This window comes from Desmodus rotundus, chromosome 5, assembly GCF_022682495.2.
Source record: "Desmodus rotundus isolate HL8 chromosome 5, HLdesRot8A.1, whole genome shotgun sequence".
Taxonomy (NCBI): Eukaryota; Metazoa; Chordata; class Mammalia; order Chiroptera; family Phyllostomidae; genus Desmodus; species Desmodus rotundus.
Genome location: NC_071391.1, coordinates 42,620,086 through 42,639,481, shown reverse-complemented (window position 1 = coordinate 42,639,481; position 19,396 = coordinate 42,620,086). Strand labels below are relative to the sequence as shown.

The 19,396-nt window shown below is 40.5% G+C and overlaps 1 protein-coding gene across 1 annotated transcript in view; it reads right to left on the bottom strand.

Annotated features, from left to right (window-relative positions):
• Positions 1-1,904: 1,904 nt before the first annotated feature.
• The window catches only part of LOC112312785 (interferon-induced very large GTPase 1-like), a 36,914-nt gene continuing 19,422 nt past the window's right edge, over positions 1,905-19,396 (bottom strand). Inside the window, exon 2 of the mRNA XM_024569343.4 lies at positions 1,905-11,472. Within this exon, the coding sequence (XP_024425111.2) occupies positions 4,178-11,470 (7,293 nt within the window). The 5' untranslated portion in view covers positions 11,471-11,472 and the 3' untranslated portion in view covers positions 1,905-4,177. The remainder of the gene's footprint in view (positions 11,473-19,396) is intronic.

Genomic DNA, 19,396 nt, shown 5'->3' with positions numbered 1-19,396 from the left:
AAGAACAGAAATTTATTTCTCATAGTTCTGAGCATCTAAGATCAAGATTCTGGTTGATTCCATTCCTGGTGTGGGCTCTCTATCTGGCCGCATTCTTGCTGTTTGCCATTTTCTTTCCTTGGTTCACACAAGTGGAAAGAGAGAAAGATCTCTGATATCTCTTGTTGTAAGGGCTCTGACCCCATCATGAAGGCCCCATCCTCATGGACTCATCTCACTCCGATTATCTCTCAAGGTCCCCCTCTCTAGATCACCCTGCGAATTAGGGCTTCAACATATGACTTTCCAGGGCACAAACATTTAGTCCATAACAAACCCCATTTCCTAGACTTTGTCACATTTCTATCCTTTTCCTCTGAGAGAGAGACCTACTTGAGAATATTCTAGTGCAAATTTTCATTTAAAAAAATTTTTTTATTGTTATTCAATTACAGTTGTGTGCCTTTTCTCCCCATCCCTCCACCGCACCCCAGCCGAACCCCCCTCCCTCCCCCACCTCCACTCTCCCCCTTGATTTGGTCCATGTGTCCTTTAAAGTAGTTCCTGTAATCCCCTCTCCTCACTGTCCCCTCCCCACTCCCCCCTGCCCATTGTTAGATTGTTCTTAACTTCAATGTCTCTGGTTATATTTTGTTTCCTTTTCTCTTCTATTTATTATGTTCCAGTTAAAGGTGAGATCATATGGTATTTGTCCCTCACCGTCTGGCTTATTTCACTTAACATAATGCTCTCCAGTTCCATCCATGCTGTTGCAAAGAGAACCAACAGTATGGGAAAACATATTTGCCAATGATACCTCAGACAAGGGCCTGATCTCCAAAATATATAAAGAACTCACACGACTCCACTCCAGGAAGACAAACAACCCAATTAAAAAATGGGCAGAGGACTTGAACAGACACTTCTCCAAGAAAGACATACAGAGGGCCCAGAGACAAATGAAAAGATGCTCAGCATCACTAGCCATCAGAGAGATGCAAATTTTCATTTTAATTTAAGAAAGTTATGGCCCTGGCTGGTGTGGCTCAATGGATTGAGCACCAGCCTGTGAACTGAAAGGTCACCAGTTTGATTCCTAGTCAGGGCACATGCCTGGGTTTTGGGCCAGGTCCTCAGTTGGGGGCGTGCAAGAGGCAACCAATCTATATTTCTTTCACACATGTTTCTCTCCCTCTCCTTTTCTGTCCCTTGTCCTCCCTCTCTCTGAAAATAAATAAAACCTTATAAAAAAGAAAAAAAGAAACTTACATTTTACTAATGTTGTTTGATGTGGTATTAGAATCTATCACCCTCCTTACCAATTCCCAAAGGCTTTGTGTTCCCTGCTGTCCCACAGCACTTGGGATTTCTTGCTTAACTTACTCTGGAAATACCCTTAGTCTACTAATGTGCTGACCCACAGTTTCTAAGATTCTATGTTTCTGTCTTTCAGTAACCCTTAATGAAGACCCATTTCACTTACTATGTGAGCCTTAGGTCTACTAACCTTACAACTATGGTACTTCTAATGCTGTGGACTATTCCTGAGCTCAGTGTCTTCTACTTTTGATAATCATGTGATTTTTAAAAAAAATTTAATCTTTATTGTATTTTTTCCCATTACTGTTTAGTGCCCTCCCAATCATGTGATTCTTATCTTTCCTGACTCCATTCCCTCCTGCTTCACTGGTCCTTAGGGACCCTCCTCAGTGACTCCAGTCTAATGACACTGTAATCCCCATATCCTGATCCCACCTCGATGGCAGCTTTACTCTCTCCACTACTATTGCAGAAAACCCCGTTTCTACATAGTCACCTTTTCTCTATCCCAATATACTTTTTGCAGTTTTTTATCCCTTGAGTACAGCCTCAGAGCCTCATTTAATAATCATAATCACAATGCTTAAATGCCAAAGACTGTGTCAAAAAATCTTTTTTATTTATACACAACAATTTTAGGTTGAAAAATCAAAGGTAATATATGATATACGACACTTCTTAGTTAAAGGCCTTTAAGGATTCATTAAACAAAAACAAGAAGCATTAGGAAATGTTAACTGAACACAGCAGTTTTCAAGGATGCAGTAATGTGAAAGGCACCATGCTTGCAGGGGTTCTGCTTCTGTCACTATTTAAATATGATCATATCAGGAGGTACTTCCAACCCTTACTGAGACTACACTCTGGAGAACAAAAGGGAAACGTATTGTTGAAGAACACCTGTTACCTTTATAAATTATCTATGCTAGGATTTCTTCTGGAGGCATGGGTCATTAGACCTCAAACTGAGAGTATGCTTGAAGCTCTTTGGGGGTACAGAGATAACAGAATCAGCACTTTCACCCAGTTCTGAAGATCCAAGTTTTAGATTGCTGTTCTCTGGATTGTCTGTTTTCACTGGATATGGAGGGCTAGAGAGTGTTCCTGTAAATGGAAGCCAATGGATGCTCTAACGTCCAACATGAAGGAATTCTGTTCTCTGTATCAGGACTCCTTTAACTCGTCAGCTTTGAGAATCTAGCATAACGCATTGTTTCAGGACATGTAGGTTTGCAGAAGGGTGATTTTCTTTTTTCTCTCAGGTTCTTGGATGGCTTTAGAGAGTTTTTCATTTTTCTTCTGATCATACTCCTATGGCTTAAATAGTGTGAAAAGTCTCAAGGGTGCCTGTTTTGGAGATAAGCATTTCCTTGCAGTTAAATACAGAAAGAGAATTTCTTATTGAAATACAGAACCTAAAAACTATATATTTGTGATAGTTCATTATTTAAGAAATAGTTTTAAAAATCATTCATGGTGTAATCAAATCTGACCTTGTGCTCTGGCTGGTGCGGCTCAGTGGGTTGAGTGCTGGCCTGCAACAGAAAGGCTCACTGGTTCAATTCCCAGTCAGGACACATGCCTAGATTGAGGGCCAGGTCCCCAGTTGGGGGTGCGTGAGAGGCAACCACACATTGATGTTTCTCTCTCTCTCCTTCCCTTCCCCTCTCTCTAAAAATAAATAAATAAAATCTTTAAAAAACCAAATCTGAACTTGTTCACAGCCTTTATTAAAATAGCCCTTTTCTCAGCTCATAAATCTTGTTCCAAAAGCCAGTCCTTAAACCTGTATGAATACCAGGCTTCAAATACCTAAGCTTTTATGAACCATTTTTTAAGCATGCAGAGGAAACTGTGAAAATGACAGGGAGGAACAGGGTGATGGTTCAATGAGAAAAAGTTATTTTATTTCTATTTTCTATATTTGCTTAATAGTGTTTCCTGAATTGATACAGGATTTAATTTGTTCAAGTCTGTGTTATTCTTTCCCAGAAAAAAATATGTCTAAATTTTTACTATGCTTGGGAATCATCTTTCAATGAATATTTTTCCATTCAATGATTTGTAACTTTTTGTCACAATTTAAGAGGTGAGAAAAGTACAATTAAAAATTAAAGGCAGCCCTGGTTGGTGTGTCTCAGTGGATTGAACACCGGCCTGCTAACCAAAGGGTCACCGGTTCGATTCTCAGTCAGTGCACATGCTTGGGTTGTGGGCCAGGTCCCCAGCTGGGAGCACTCAAAAGCAACCACACCTTGATGTTTCTTTCCATTTTTCCCTCCCTTCCCTTCCCTCTAAAAATAAATAAGCAAAATCTTAACAAAAAAGAAAAAAATAAAGACAATTTGTACCTTCCAGTCAGGAATTGTATATTGATTTAAAATATCCATACAGCTAATCTAAAAAAGTTTGTAGCAATCTGCAATGATTTTGATTTCCCTCTATGAAAATGAATTTATTGCAGAACAGGGTAAAGGAGGGATAAATGGTAATGGAAAAATACAATAAAAAATAGCACACACACAAAAAGAAAATTACTCCCTCTAAGATTTTATATTATATATTTTAAAATACAAAACATTTTGAGTAATAGCTTAAAATATTAAATACATATTTTTAGTGGATATTATTTGATTTTTGTAGTAATATTCACATATTTTAGTAATTTGTTTTTCAATCAGAAGAAAACTGAGACAAAAAATGAAGACCTTTCACAGAAAATCTCAAACTGTTGAAATATTAGTTGACTTATTTGTAAATGTTTTATTTGAAAAATGTAAATAATGAAGGTTGTCATTGTGAGAAAAAGGTATTTTAGAATTGTTTGTGTTTGGGGACTTTTGATCAAATTTTGGTACTCTTTTGTGGTCTTTGAGTATTATTGCTTTTTCAAGTCATCAAGCACGTCCTGCTTTGTGATTTTTGTCCAGGCATCAGGGATTTCACCTCTACCTGTAAATTCTTTCTGATATTTTTCTTCTAGGTTGGATCTGAAGTGACAGACAAACCATTTCCAATATGGTTGCATGGATGTGTCTGGGATGATGCTCCATGTGGCATATTCCCCTCCTGCCATTCGATAGTTCTTAAATGGGAATTTACGACCATCGCTCAAAATGAAGGAACAGTTACTTGCTACTGAACTAGTACAGTAATCAATGGAAAAGTGGTTGGTATTATGCCATCTGCATCCATTGACAGCCTCAGGACGATGGAAAGGAACACTATGGTCTCCATCATGTGAAGGGATTGTGTTTGTGCAAGTTGCTCCACAGAAGGGACACTGTTTCCAGCATCCACAGAGATGTTCAGAGAGCAATCTCTGGGTTTCAGGAACCACTTCTTTTATAGGCATATTTGAACACTTCTGTTCTACTATATTCATTGCGGGATCCAAAGCTTCACTCATGGCTTCTTTGAGAAACTCAAAATCTTTTATCTCTTGGTGTTCAATGCTTACCAAGTCTTTTCGTGGAAAGATCAAGTTACTCCCCAAGTGATCACAGAACAAGTCCAACCAACCAGACACAGTGCTGCTTTGATCTTTAGCTCTTGCTGTGGATTCTTGAATAGCACAAAGGATGGTATTCTTGATGTCATCTAAACTTATTTTTAAAAAAGTCTTTATTTTTTTACTTTTTTGATCTAAACAGTATCTTTTAATACGATTTTCAATGTAAACCCTAAAGAATGATTCTGAATTATGAAGGTACTCCCAGTAGTCATCAAAATGTTCTTTTTCTGCCAGAGAGATAAGAATGTGTTTTTCCAGGTTAGCCCTGTTACCATTGAATGCTGGATATGTAGCTCGCATGTCCCCAGCAATTTTAGGAACCAAGTTATTCCAGATGGTGGCAGAGATAGCAGGAGTGAGTTTCTGCCACAGAAAATCAACAAATGTTTTGATCGAGCTTGCTCCTTGACAAGAGATCTTAAAACTCATGAAAAAATCACCTTTCTTACGTTCCAGGTAATTTACAGGATCATTTGCCCTTTTGAATGCTGTATGCATTTCTTCAAACTTTTCTGATGCTCTTTTGAATAAAGACAAAGATAAGTCAATTTTATATTTATTTGTAAATGTGTATCTTTCCTCAGTGGGTGCAGACCTGACCCCCTCTTCTATTATTCTCAGGATTTCATAGAAATAACTTGGATTGTAATCTTGCTGTTGCCTCTGAATGTTGTTAATAGTTTTATTAAATCTTGAAAGAATGTGGTCAGTGGTCCTACTTATGGAGTCTTTATCATATACTTCTAAATCCCTTGTAAACACTTTAAATTTTTTGCTCATTTTGATATGTTCATCATAATTGATTTGAAATATTTTTTCATCATTTTCCCTCAGTATCTTCACTATGTCTGTCTCCATTTTAAAATATTCCAAAAAGATGCTTTGAGAATCTGATACAATTTTAGGCTCTGTGACTGGAGGGAGTATTAAGGACAAGTCATAGACCCATTTTTTCCAAAGTTGGTTGAATTTCTCATGTAGTTTTTCTTCACTCAGTTCTTTGCCTTTTAGAGTTAAAGCCAGTTTTTGGCTTCTTTCCAATAATTCCTTTTCATAACCTGACTTTTTGTTATCCAGTATTTCTTGGTTCTTCTTAAAACTAATATGTTCCTCAGCTTTACTTTTGGCCTCTAAAATAAGTGCCTCTTTAAGGATTATTAGCTTACTTTCAAAATATGCTTTCCACTGAATTAGTATTTCATTATCAGGATCTTCATTAAAATATTTTTCAAGTTCTTGCTTGATAGCTTTGTATTTTTCTGCAACTGGAATAGCAAGTGTGCTTGATGTGATTGTCTGGATTTTTCCATTCGTAATCTGGTTGATCAGTTGGTTCTGCAAGTCTAGCACATGACTCCTCAGATCCCAGGTCCAGTTGTTGTACATGGTTTCTAATTTGCTCATGGCCATGACCTCTCGTGTGTTCCTGAAACTGAAAATAAAGTTCTCATTCACCAGGGCTCTCCACAAATCTTGAACTCGGAATTTTACATCTGATATCTTCAAGATCCTTTGCCTAGATTCCTGTTGAGCCATTTTAAAAATTTTACTTTTGAGTTCCTGGACATTGTGGCTGTAGCGAGGATTGGGAGGGGCCATTGGGGGGTTGCCATCCCAGAGGTGAGCAAAGTAGTAGACATGAGTATTGATATCAAACTTAATGACATCAGTAAAACGGGTTACATCTGAGCACTGTTCTAGCTCAGCCGCTATTGCTGTCATTTCATCCAGTCTCTGTTCTAACTGCCTCCGTCCTTCCATAGTTTGGTCTTTAGCTGTAAGTTCCCCTACATTCTGATGGACAAAAAGGCAGCTAGGTGAGATTTTTACTGGTTTCATCCTCATAAAGGCTTGGACAACTATTTGTAGAATATCTTGCATTTCTGATGGATTTTCCCCAAAAATATTGATCAGAGTTAAGTTTCCAAGTCCAATGACAAAAGTTGCCAACTCATTGTCATGATTCTTGGATTTGTTGCTGAGTTCTGGGGCCCGAAGTCCTTCTGTGTCCACAACAAGCACAAAGTCAAACCCGAATTCCTCTATAAATATCTCATCTACCTTCAGGAGCTGCATGTAGGCCCCCCGGGTACACCTCCCAGCACTGACAGTGAACTGCAGCCCAAAAAGTGCATTCAGCAGGGTGGACTTCCCTGAGCTCTGTAGGCCAAGGATGGAGAGAACAAACAGCCGTTTGTTTCCAAGTTTCTCAGAGACCTTGTCAAAAAGAGCTGCCACCCACTTTAGAGGCACATAGGAAGTATCCCCATCCATCAGTTCAATGGGAACACCAGATATCAGCAGATCTGCAGCAATCTGGGGAAGGCAGAGATAAAGGGTGTCTTTTGTGGGGGAAGTTTCTTCTAGAGCTTCATAAATCTGGCTAACTTCTCTGAGAAGTTGCTCAATACCCAATGTACAGTCACTAATCTCTTTGGAAGTAACTTCTATCTCATTTTGCAAACTATTCAGGGAGTTGCTTTTTGGTGCATTTTGCTCTTCTGTTTTTATCTGTGACCACAAAGACCTTTTCTTTTCATTCAGTTTTTCCAAGTGTCCTGCAGTCAGGCTGTCCAAAAACACACTCAGCCATTGCAAAAAGTACTGTTTGGTCTGAGTTTCTGAGTGATTTTGGAGGATTTCAAGGACAATTCGCATTAAGTCATTGAGAGGAAAGGCTTTGGTCAACTGTTGACGCCGTATTCTTTGTTTTTCTATGTCAACCTCACTCTTGTGTTGTTCAATGCTCCGATTCCCCTTTTCTCTCAGGTGATAGAGTTCTTTGTCCTTTTTACACCAGAGATGCCACAGGTGTCCCTGAAGAGGTAGAAACTTTTCCTTCACCTGATATATCTCCAATTCTTTCAAGAGTGTCATTACTTCCTCTGCTTTTTCTTTGGCTTTCTTACATTCTTGCTGGTCTTCATCAATAAGGAATCTTTGCTTGCGAGCATATGGGGTACAGCCCTCTAAGCTGAGAGCAGTGTTGGAGAGCTTTAGCAAACGTTTGATAGTAGTAACGAGCTCCTCTGTTAATTCTGCCTCGTTTATATTCCTGATCCCAATTATCACTTTTTTGCCAGGATTACTGACCATAGTTTTTTCTTTGTTGTCAAGCAAACAAATCAAAGGGTTTGGTGACTGACTCAGTTCATAGACAGTTTTTTTGTTTTCTTTATTATCATCAGAAGTTGACATGAGGATGACAATGAGAGAAGAGACCTCCTGCAGGAAGGTGAGTTGCTTCTTATGTTCCTTTGCATCCCCGTGAAGATTGGCGAAGGTCAAGCAGTTGTCAAATCTGTCGTCATCTTCCCCTCCAGGACAGAACCAGCAGACTTCTACCACACCCCCCATCAAGAGACAGTCTTTGGTGCTCCCTCTGCAATGTCGGTGAAAAAAGACATCATGTTTTCGTTTACTGAGGAGACAGTTCATGATCTGAGATTTGGAAGCAGAGAGGTTATTTCCAACTCTAATAAAGGACACAATGGGGGTAGAGACACAACACATCTGCTTATTCTTGTAATTGATCTTCTCTCTTTTTGGTGATTCTCTTGCTTCCTGCCAGCTTTTTCTAATTTGACTGAGAGACCAGAGAGAGAATTCAATTTGAGAATTGCAGGGATTAGGTATGAGAAGGGGAAGGGCAAACTGGCAAATGGACAGTTTGGACAAAATATATTGTCTGGCAAAATCATCTGCACAGTGAAGAATTGCCATCTGAATATCCATAGGGTGAATATGGGGTCTGTGATTAGTGGCCAAAGGATTAGTGGGAGTACCACTGTCTTCAAGTATGTCTTCATATGGGTCAAAAGCCTCATTTTCTTGATTCGAGGCACTTGGATAAACTTGATTTTGTGTGTTTCCATCCTCTCTGAAGACCTGGTATCTCAGCTCGTAATCCAGCACTAGTAGTTTCTGCAGAAAATAGAAGGGAAGCTCCTTTTCAGAGCTGGGCTGGGTGTTGTACACAGAAGTCTTATGGATTAGATGGAAGTTATCTCTGCTCATCTTCTTTGGATAGTATTGTTCTAGGCCTAGACGCCGGAGTAATTCCAGGAAAGCCATGTGTTCTATGACTTCACATCTGCTATTTTCATTGTCACATGCTTCATGGGTTTGTTTCTTTTCATGGAAAATATTTTTCAAGCTTTTTCTTACCTCATCCATTTTCAGCAAAGAGGTGGTGGCTTCATAATTACCATCAATTAGTGACCTCAACTCTTTCTCAAGGTTTTCCCAATCATGATTTACTCCAGATTTGGAGAGGACTTGTACAACTTCCTTTGACAAAGATTGGCCTATGTGATGTCTTATTAATGCCAAGCGTTCTGTTTTCTCCTCTGGTGAAACAGCTGTGACTCCAGCAGTAGCTGTAAGTCCTGTGAGCACCAGGAATGCCTGAGCCCTGTAGGGGCAAATATTTTTGAGCTCCTGGTACTTATCTTGGGCAGTTTGCATTTCCTTCAGCAGGAAATCGAGCTCATCACACCCCAGGAAATACTGAAAAGTACTGTTTACCACATGATATCCTGCACCAGCTGCAATGGAACGTAGCAAGACCTGTGTGTCTGTCTGCTCTATTTCTTGGAGGTGATTTAAGAAGCTGCCAAGAGACAAGCTGACCTCACAAGTGGCCTTTCTTTGAGCTTCCTCCACTATTTCTGTAGGCTCAGATTTGGCCTTCACTTCCATGAGATCATTCTGGGTTTCTTCTAAGATTTTAATTAATTCAGAAAATTGGGTAATGTTGATGTGCTCCTGCTCCGACTCTGACTGGAAGATCCACTGCATGATGGAATGATCCTGAGGAAAGTCATTCACTTTGTAAATGTGAGGATCCAAAAGGCTACGCAACTGTGATTTAACAAATTTAGTTTTATAGATGGAAGACTTTTTGCAGGAGTTAAAAGTGTTTACCAGAAAATTCTGCAGACCCCAATCTCTGAGGCATATGTTAACCCATGAATCATAACTTTTTGTTTTCTGACTCAATATTTGCATGAAATTTATTAGTTTTTGAAGCTGCTCTTCAGGATTAGATACCTCCCAGTACTTCACTTCCTCTAGGAAAACCTGAGCCTCCTTCCCAACACTCAATAGCTCTTCTCCACCCTGGACCTGGGCAGGGAGGCCAGTCAGAGCAGTGTAGCTAACTTTCATAAGGTTAGCTATCTGAAGTGGATCCTTAAAATCACTTCTGTGACTGGAGAGGATGATGTCCCAAATGGGCACTAGCTGAAGTCCCCGGTCAATGACACACCAGGTTTGATTACTGGCAACCAGGCCAGCTTTCCACTGGGAAAAGTCGTTTGCTTCAGGTGGGCCACCTGTCTGGGCTACAGATAATTGGACTTTGGTTTGGAGATTTTGGAAGGTTGTACTTTGTGCAGCAGTTTTTGCATGAGAGGATGACACCTCCACACCTCCAGCAACTGTTATTCCAAAGCCACTGTAGCTGCCTCTTATGTAACCATTCAGGGCTTCTGCTGCCTGCTGTTTCACTTCTGCCAGCTGCTCACTTTGGAAACCCTGTGAAACAGCTTTCCACCAGTAGATTCCTCCCAGGTGCAGAGGGCCCTGGTTAGCATGAGAGCCAAACCTGTGGAAGAAAGTTTCTGTCCTGGATCTCAGCAAGGTGAGTTTGTCTGGGCCTGCAAGCTGACCCTGAAGGTCTTCAATGCATTTCAGTTCCTGGAGAGCAGCCTTGGAGAACTGGACCTGATCAATGGGAAAGTGGAAGGAGGCAAGAGGGATATAGCTGAACGTGGTAGAGCAGAAATACAAGTGTTCAGAACATGATTGCTCCATTTCCTTGGATTCTAAATGTTTGTTGTGGTCCATACCAGTTTCCAAGCTAAATCCCCAACCTGCACCCTTGGCTGAGGTAATTACACTGAAACCCAGCTTCTCTATTGTCTGGGTGAACATGGATTCGGTCTGAGAAGATGTAAATTCCCTTGTTTCTATCCATGTGCCCTGCACAGGGCCCCAGAGAGAAAACTCCTTGGGGACACTGAGTAGCTCCTCTCTCTTCTCCATAAGCCCCCTTTGGTGGTTGGTTTTGTAAATTCCCTGCAGAGCCAGCCCTCCAGATGCCCATCTCACCAGATCTCTATCTGGGAGGTTTTGCCTGTGAGAAAGCGTCCCCTCCATGAGGTTGAGTTGTCTCGGTGTTTTTTCCAATACTCCTCTTAGAGTTGTTTTGGGGGGTGGCCAGTGCTCTTTGGGGATCTCTAATTCCTGTTTCATCTCTACGTCTCTTTTCTTCACTTCCTCTTCCTGTATTTGTCCCCTTTTTAATTGCAAGTTTCTTATCTCCTGTAGCTCCTGCTCTGCTGCCTTCTGGTTTTTCTTTACCATTTCCACCTGAGAGTCCTGTAACTCTGAACGGCTATTTGTGTGTGACAGATTAAGCAGCTTCTGCAGGGCCCTTTCCTCCCAGGGATATCGTGCCTGGGATTTCAGCTCCTGGAGGTCTTTTTCTTCTAGATGCTGGAAGGCCTGGGCACAGGTCACACCCAGGTGTTCTTGCAGCTTGGGCAACCAGTACTCATCTGCAAGTCCTACTTCCTTCAGCATGTCTTGGAGATCTTGCCTCCTATTGCCTCTGAGAAGGGGCTTATCAAGGGTGGACTTTGTTGTGTCCATGGCTGAAGAAAGAAAAGACACTCAGTTAGGCTGTGTCATGAACTTAGGAAGTGTCAGCCACATGGCAAAAAGGGTAAGAGTACTAAAGATCAAGTCTTTAAGACTTTGTCATCCTTTTATTTCATTGCTCCAACGAATACATGTATTTAAAAAATTGTGTGTGTGTGTGTGTGTGCACAAGACATTTTTGTGGGTATTCTCCACATAGACTGCTTTTTTAGTTGCCAGGATGAGTTGCAACTTAGTAGCCTGGCTTTTAGCACTTCCTATTTAAAGAGAATCAATTGCACAGAGTGCATTAAGGTGAGGGTTGCAGTATGAAAATATACAAGCAATTAATTGATAGCTTGATATTTACTTTAAAAAGATGAAGGATAACACCAGTTATTATTCCTTAATTAGTTTCTATCAAACCTGTGTTGAATAGTTTCCTTCTTCTCTCTGTCACTTTTGTTGCCATTTTATACTATTTATTTACTCCCCTTTCCTTTAAAATGCAGTTCTTGACATCAGCATTATGGTGGCATAAGATGTTTCTCCTTTTTTGTCTTCATTTTATAAGAGTTATCTCAATAATGAGACACCTATCACAAACAAACATGCCTCTGTGGAAATTGTGGGACCTAGCCATATGCCAAGGGATGTTAAAGGAGTCTCGCCCACTTGTGCTTCTGGTAACAGGCTAAAGACCTCAATATGAGCTATGAAACCAGCCGAGCCAGTGAGTCTGCCCCAACCATCTTGGCATGTTTGGAAAAATCCTTTAGAATGCTGACCTGGACAGATGTCCAAAGATGAGAGATATTTGCTTTGGAATCCATTCTCCCCAAGGTAAGATTATAGCATGAGTTTAGTGATATTGCATGGGCTGAAGTATCTGAAGGTGGCAGTCTCTCCAGTGGGGAAAAAGGAGAGCAGTTAGTGAGTGTCTGGTTACCCCAGCTGTGTGGGATATGGCTAGAGAAACACATTGCCTTCCAGCAGCACCTAGAGTACTGTGCCAGGATATCCATGACCTGAGGAAGGGAAGAAATGGCAAAAAAGCAGAGAAGATTATTAAAAGGCATTAAAAGGATGAGGTTCCTGCTGCCTGTGCTCAAGACTTCAGCAGGAAGGCCTCTCATGTCCCTCTGAGAGATCCTCACTTGAGGATCTCCCCACTGGGTCTACAGGCACTACCAGCGGCCTGAGTGCTAAGCCATAACTCCTGGACATTGTGGCCACCCACCTTGTGTTCAGCAGTGAGAGCTAATCTGGAAAATGTAAAGGAATCAGAAAAACACACTAGGAACTGTGCGCAAAGGAGAAACCACAAACTTGGGCTATAACATCACCTTCTGGAAAACAAACAAGAAGTTGCGAGTAGGTAGCCTGATGAGTTGTAAGAATAGAGATGTCGTAAAAGCCTATGAATTTTTCTACAAGAGAGAGCAAGAAGAGTGGGGCATGTGTACTCATAGAAGGGCAAAGAAAATCAAGACTTAACAGCACCAATAAACAGAATAGTCCATCTGAAAGCACTAGTAAAGATTTAAAGATGTGTTTGCTATGTTAAATGCAAAAGCTGGAATTTGAAACTACAAGGACATGATAAGGAAACACGTTATCACCAAAGGATATTAATTTTCCAATAACCTAGCTTAAAAGCATGGTACTTTGTGACCTGACTGACAAAGAATTCAAAATAACTTTTCTTGAAGAAACTTCACAATCAACAAGAAAACTCAGAAAGACAATCTAACAAAATCAGGGGGAAATGTGTGAAAAAAATTAGATATTTACCAAAGAAGTAGAAATAATTATGAAATTCTGAAATTGAAAATTCAATGACTAAAATGGAAAATGCAATAGAGAACATCTGTATCACAGTAGAGCAAATAAAAGATAGAGTTAGTGAGTTAGATGGCAGGAATTTATAAATGACCCAATTAGAGAGGAATAAAGAAAAAAGAATGAGGGGTCCAAGAAGGCAGCAGAGCAGGTAAAAGGTACACTCACCTCCTCCCAGGACCAAACTGAATAACAACTAAATTATAGAGCAATGAACCTGAGTAACCAACTGAAGAGTAGCTGAACAGAAGGTTTATAAGGATATACAGAAGATGCCAGATTGGAAGAAGTAGGAGGCGTGAAAAGGGCTGGCCCCATACACAAGTGTGATAGTTGAGAATCTGAAGGAATATCTCAGCTGCATAGGTTTCTGTTGAGGAGCATCATGTCTCAAGGAGGCCAGCCAGAGCCTCTGGTACAGGCTTTCTTTGATGCTCTTGAGGAGATCAGAACAGATTGAGATTGGCAGAGAAAATGGGGAGAGACTGAGTAGTAGGGCTCTGGGGCAGGGGCCATTTTTCCTCCTGCATGCTGGATTGGCACTGCCTACCCCAAGGGAGATCCACTAGATTCACTCTTCCAACTCTGGGTGGCCCCACCCCCTTGAGCTCACACTCTATGTAAGAGTCAGCTGCCTGTGGCCAGCCTGGACCTGTGGTGCAGACTTTCATGGAAGTCTCCTGGAGAGTTCTGGGCAGACTCTGGGTGGTGGAGACTAATGACAGGAACCTGAATTGTGTGGCCCTGAGAAAAGGGTGATTATTTCCCTCACATGCCCAACTGGCACCACTATTCCTGTGCAGAGCTCTCCATTTACATGGCTTAATCTTGGTCTGTTTTAGCCTAATGAACTCTATTGGCCTCACCCTGATGACTCTCGGAGACCTGCCCCACCACAAAGGTCTGCAAGCCCATGGCAGGTGGCTGCAGGCATTGTACCCTGAGACTTGCTGAGTGGCATCATGAACCCAGCCTGGGCACTGAGTTTAAATCTGTATCAACCTGCTGAACACCACTCACCCCTGCCTGGTGACTCACTAACAACCTTCCTCACTGAACTTACATATGGCCAGAGTCTCTTTCAGTGAGGAAGCTGACAGGACACTGGCAGATTACGGGGTATCTCGGGTGCCTTGGACCTTTTGCTGTCCTGACTCTGGGTCCCGGGCTGAGGAAAGCCAGCCTAAGTACACAGCTTAGCCACACCCATACACACCCATGTTAGCAGAGGCAGGCACAAAATGCGGATCACTTTGTAGCTTCAAACAGGTAGCCCAGGGCTGGTTACCAGCAGGGCCTGACATTGACTGGCATTGAAGTCACTGTCTAGAGGCCCCAGAACCAAGACGCTTCATAATTAAAATGCCTAATGTTATAGACAAATAGAGAACCTTATAAGTAGCAAGAGAGAGACACTTAGTTTCCTACCAGGGGGCTCCCAGAAGGCTGACAGCTGATTTCTCAACAGAAATATTTCAGGCCAGAGGGGACTGGCACAAAATATTCAAAGTGATGAAAAGCAAGGATCTACATCGAAGACTGCACTACCAAGGATTTAAAATGGAAGGATATATTGTTTATCTTTTCAAAGAACCAGCTCCTGGGTTACTGATCCTTTCAATTGTTCTTTTACACTCTATGTCATTTAATTCTGCTCTGATACTGGTTATTTCTTTCCTTCTACCACTCTGGGCTTTGTCTGTTGTTACTCCAGTTCTTGTAGATGTAGGGTTAGGTTGTTTATTTGAAATGTCTCTATCTTTTTTAGGTAGGCCTGTATCACTATGAATTCCCTCTCAGGACAGCCTTTGCTGTGTCCCATAAGTTTTGGACTGTTGTGAGTTCATTTTCATTTCTTACCAGAAACTATTTCATTTCTTCCTTGATCTCATTATTAACCCATTCATTGTTTAATGGGATGCTATTCAATCTCCACGAATTTGAGTGTTTTTGAGGTTTTTTTCCTTGAGGTTGGTTTCTAGTTTCAGGCCCTTGTGGTCTAAGAAGATGCTTGATATGATTTCAGTTTTCTTGAATTTATTGAGGCTTGTTTTGTGTCCTATCATGTGGTCTATCTTTGAAAATGTTCCATGTGCATTTGAAAAGAATGTGTATTTTGCTTCTTTGGGATGAAAGGTTATATATATATATATATATATATATATCAGTTAAGACCATTTGATCTAGGGCATTGTTCAATGCCGCAATATCCGTGTTGATATTTAATTTGGAAGATCTATCCATTTTTGACAGTCAGTTTTAAAATCCCCTAGTATAAGTGTGTTGCTGTTTTTATCTTTCTTGAAGTCCTCTAAGATTTCCCTTATATATTTGGGTGCTCCTATGTTGGGTGCATATGAGTTTATAATGTTTATGTCTTCTTGATTCTTCCCTTGAGTATTATGAAGTGTCTTTCTGTGTCTCTTTTTATGGCCTTTGTTTTTAAGTCCATTTTGTCTGATATAAGTATTGCTACCCCAGGTTTTTTTCCCTGTCCCTTTTCTTGGAGTATTTTAAATTTATATGGAATCATAAATGACCCCGAATAGCTGCAGTAATTTTAAGAAAGAAGAAGTATCACAATACCTGACACCAAACTATATTACAAGGCCACAGTAATCAAAACAGTCTGGTACTGACAAAAGAAAAGACAGATGGATGAATGGAACAGAATAGAGAGCCCAGAAATAAACCCAAGTTTCTATGGTCAATTAATATTTGACAAAAGGGGAAGAAGCATAAAACGGAATAAAAATAGCCTCTTCAACATATGGTGTTGGGAGAGCTGCACAGTTACATGTAGAAAAATGAAACTCGATCACTAACATACACCATACACAAAAATAAATTCAAAGTGGTTAAAGGACTTAAATATAAGCTGTGACACCATAAAAGTCCTTCAGGAGAATATAGGCAGGAAAATCTCAGATATTCCATGCAGCAATATTTTCACCAATATGCCCCCTAGAGCAAGGGACATAAAGGAAAGAATAAACAAATGAGATCTCATCAAAATAAAAAGCTTCTTTATGGCTAAAGAGAACAGCATTAAAATGAAAAGAGAGCCAACTGTATGGGAAAACATATTTGCCAATGATACCTCAGACAAGGGTTTCATCTCCAGAATATATAAAGACTTACATGATTCCATTCCAGGAAGACAAACAACCCAATTTAAAAATGGGCAAAGAGCCTGAACAGACACTTCTCCAAGGAGGACATACAGAGGGTCCAGAGACATATGAAAGGATACTCAGCCTCACTAGCCATCAGAAAGATGCAAATTAAAACCACAGTGAGATACCACTTCACACCAGTCAGAATGGCCAACATAAACAAATCAACAAACAAGTGTTGGAGAAGATGCGGAGAAAAGGGAACCCTAGTACACTGTTGGTAGGAATGCATACTGATGCAACCACTGTGGGAAAAAAATTGAATTACCTCAAAAAACTAAAAATGGAACTGCCTTTTGACCTGGCAATTCCACTACTAGAATTATACCCTAAGAATCCTGAAACACCAATTCAAAAGAACCAATGCACCCCAATGTTCATAGCAGCACAATTTACAATAGCCAAGTGCTGGAAGCAACCTAAGTGCCCATCAGTAAATGAATGGATCAAAAAACTGTGGTACATTTACACAATGGAATACTACACAGCAGAAAGAATGAAGGAGCTCCTACCCTTTGCAACAGCATTGATGGAACTGGAGAGCATTGTACTAAGTGAAGTAATCCAGGCAGAGAAAGACAGATACCATATGAACTCACCTAGAAGTGGAACCTAATCAACAAATGAAACAAGCAAGCAAAATATAACCAGAGACATTGAAAATAAGAACAAACTGACAGTAACCAAAGGGGTGGGAGAGGGGTATTATGTCGGGGAAAAAGGGGAAGAGTCATCAAAGAATGTGCTTAAAGGACACATGGGCAAAGCCAAAGGGGTGTAGGATCGAGGGGTGGAGGTCGGGATGGGTGGGGTTGGTGGAGTGGTTGGGGGAAGTGGAGACAACTGTACTTGAACAATATTAAAAGTATTAAAAATAATAAAGTAAAATATTATGCCTGTTAACTGGAGGAAAAAAATGGAAGGAGAAATAAAAGAGTTTCCGAGGTATAAAAAAGCTAAAAGAATTTATCACCACCAAACCAGTCTTAGAAGAAATGTCAGTAATCATCAAGAAAATGCAGATAAAACCACAAAGAGATGTCACCTCATTACTGTTAGAATGGCTGTTATTAAGAAGACAATAGAGAACAAGTGATAGAATGACGGGCAGCTGCTTTGTAAAGAACTCTCCAGCAGTGGCTGGCTGGCTTCGAGGGTGATTTGAGCTGCACGTGCCCAGAGGCTGAGCAGCTGAGTGGTACAGGGCATCCAAGCTTGAGTCATGATGGGTGCCTAGAGACTGAGTGGCCAGTTTGAGCCTGGCAGCTCATGGAGGACCTGGGACAGAGGCTGGACAACTTTGAATATTGTGGCCCAGATCTGGTCCCCATCCTCTGAAAACCACAGGAAGGGAGAAAAGTGAAGCCCAGTCCCCTCTTCCTGTGGCATCCAGGAAGACCAGCAGAACTCGATGAACAGGTTTAAAGTCAGCAGGAAACTATTTTTTTTCTTTCCTCTTTCTTTTTCTTCCTTTTTATTTTTCCCCGAAGTGAGACAATAAGACGTGGAGTTAGGAAGGGTCCAGAGACAAATCCAAAGTGGGGGCACAAGGCTAACCCCCAAAATTGAGAAACTGAGACAAATGTTACTTTGCTATCCCTTAGAGCTGGCATTTTATTGTTTATGTGTATTATTATTATCTTGTATTTTTAAATTTCTCTTCCATATATTTACTTTTCCTTGTTTTTATTTCTCTGTTTAATTGTATTATTTGACTGGTTTTCCTTATTCTCTCTCTATTATATTTTAATTTTCCTTCTTTCACTTCACCCGTGTTCCAATAACACACAAATCTTGATCGGGTACTTTCTATTCTGGTTATCCAAATCACATATTTCTTGTCATATTATTGTGGCTCCAGTACTATTGTAAATAACTGTTTTTACATACAATTTTACATACTACACAGCAACCCTCCACGATCTTAGCATGCTTCACTTCAATCCTGAGCAATATTATTGTTGTGGTGAACTCTATCCTCTCTCACTCTACGCCTACTTTTTATACTTTAATCTCACTATATCTCATCATCTAACTTGCACAGCACTCTGTTTTCTGGATTCAGCTCACAATCCTAGTCCCCTCTAACAAGAGTCTTATCTATCACAGTTAACACTATACTTATCCAAAGAATCTCCTATCTCTTCTCTATTTGCTGGTACTGTAAGTCCCACAAAATACTCTTCCTCTGTCTTAATCCATTTTGCCACCCCCTGCCACTGATCACACACATACAAGAATAGGTGGGAGCTGTGAACACCAGCATACCTGCTAGAGGAGAGAAACCACCAACAAGGGAACCACCAAAAGATAAAAACTCAAGTACAACAAGAGAGCCCACACAAACAGAAAAAAGGGCAAGCCTAGAGCATCCTCACAAGGAGATGAAAGAGACCACACCACTGAACCCCACAGAATTCCTACCATAGAATTTCAGCCTACAAAGACAGCTAGCAAAGCGAAATATCAGGAAGAGCAGAAACAAACAAAAAGAGTCACCTAAAATGGGGAGACAAAAAAAGAACATGGAATCAAAAGGAATGGAAGACTCCCCAATAAAAGAGCTAAACAAAATGGAGGTAAGCAAACTATCAGATATAGAATTCAAAACAATGGTTATAAAGATGCTCAAGGAACTCACAGACAACTACAAGGAACTGAGCGAGAACTACATCAGCATGAAAAAGGAAATAGAAACTATAAACAAAAACCAGGAAGAAATGAACAATAAAATCTCAGAAATTTAAAACACATTAGAAGTAATTACGAGCAGGCTGGATGAAGCAGAGGATCGAATCAGTGAGTTCAAGGACAAGGTAGAAACAAACACCCAGAAAGAGCAAGAAAAGGAACAGAGCCTCAGAAAGAATGAAGAGCTGATCAGGGAACTGAAAGACAACATGAAGCAAAATAATATCCA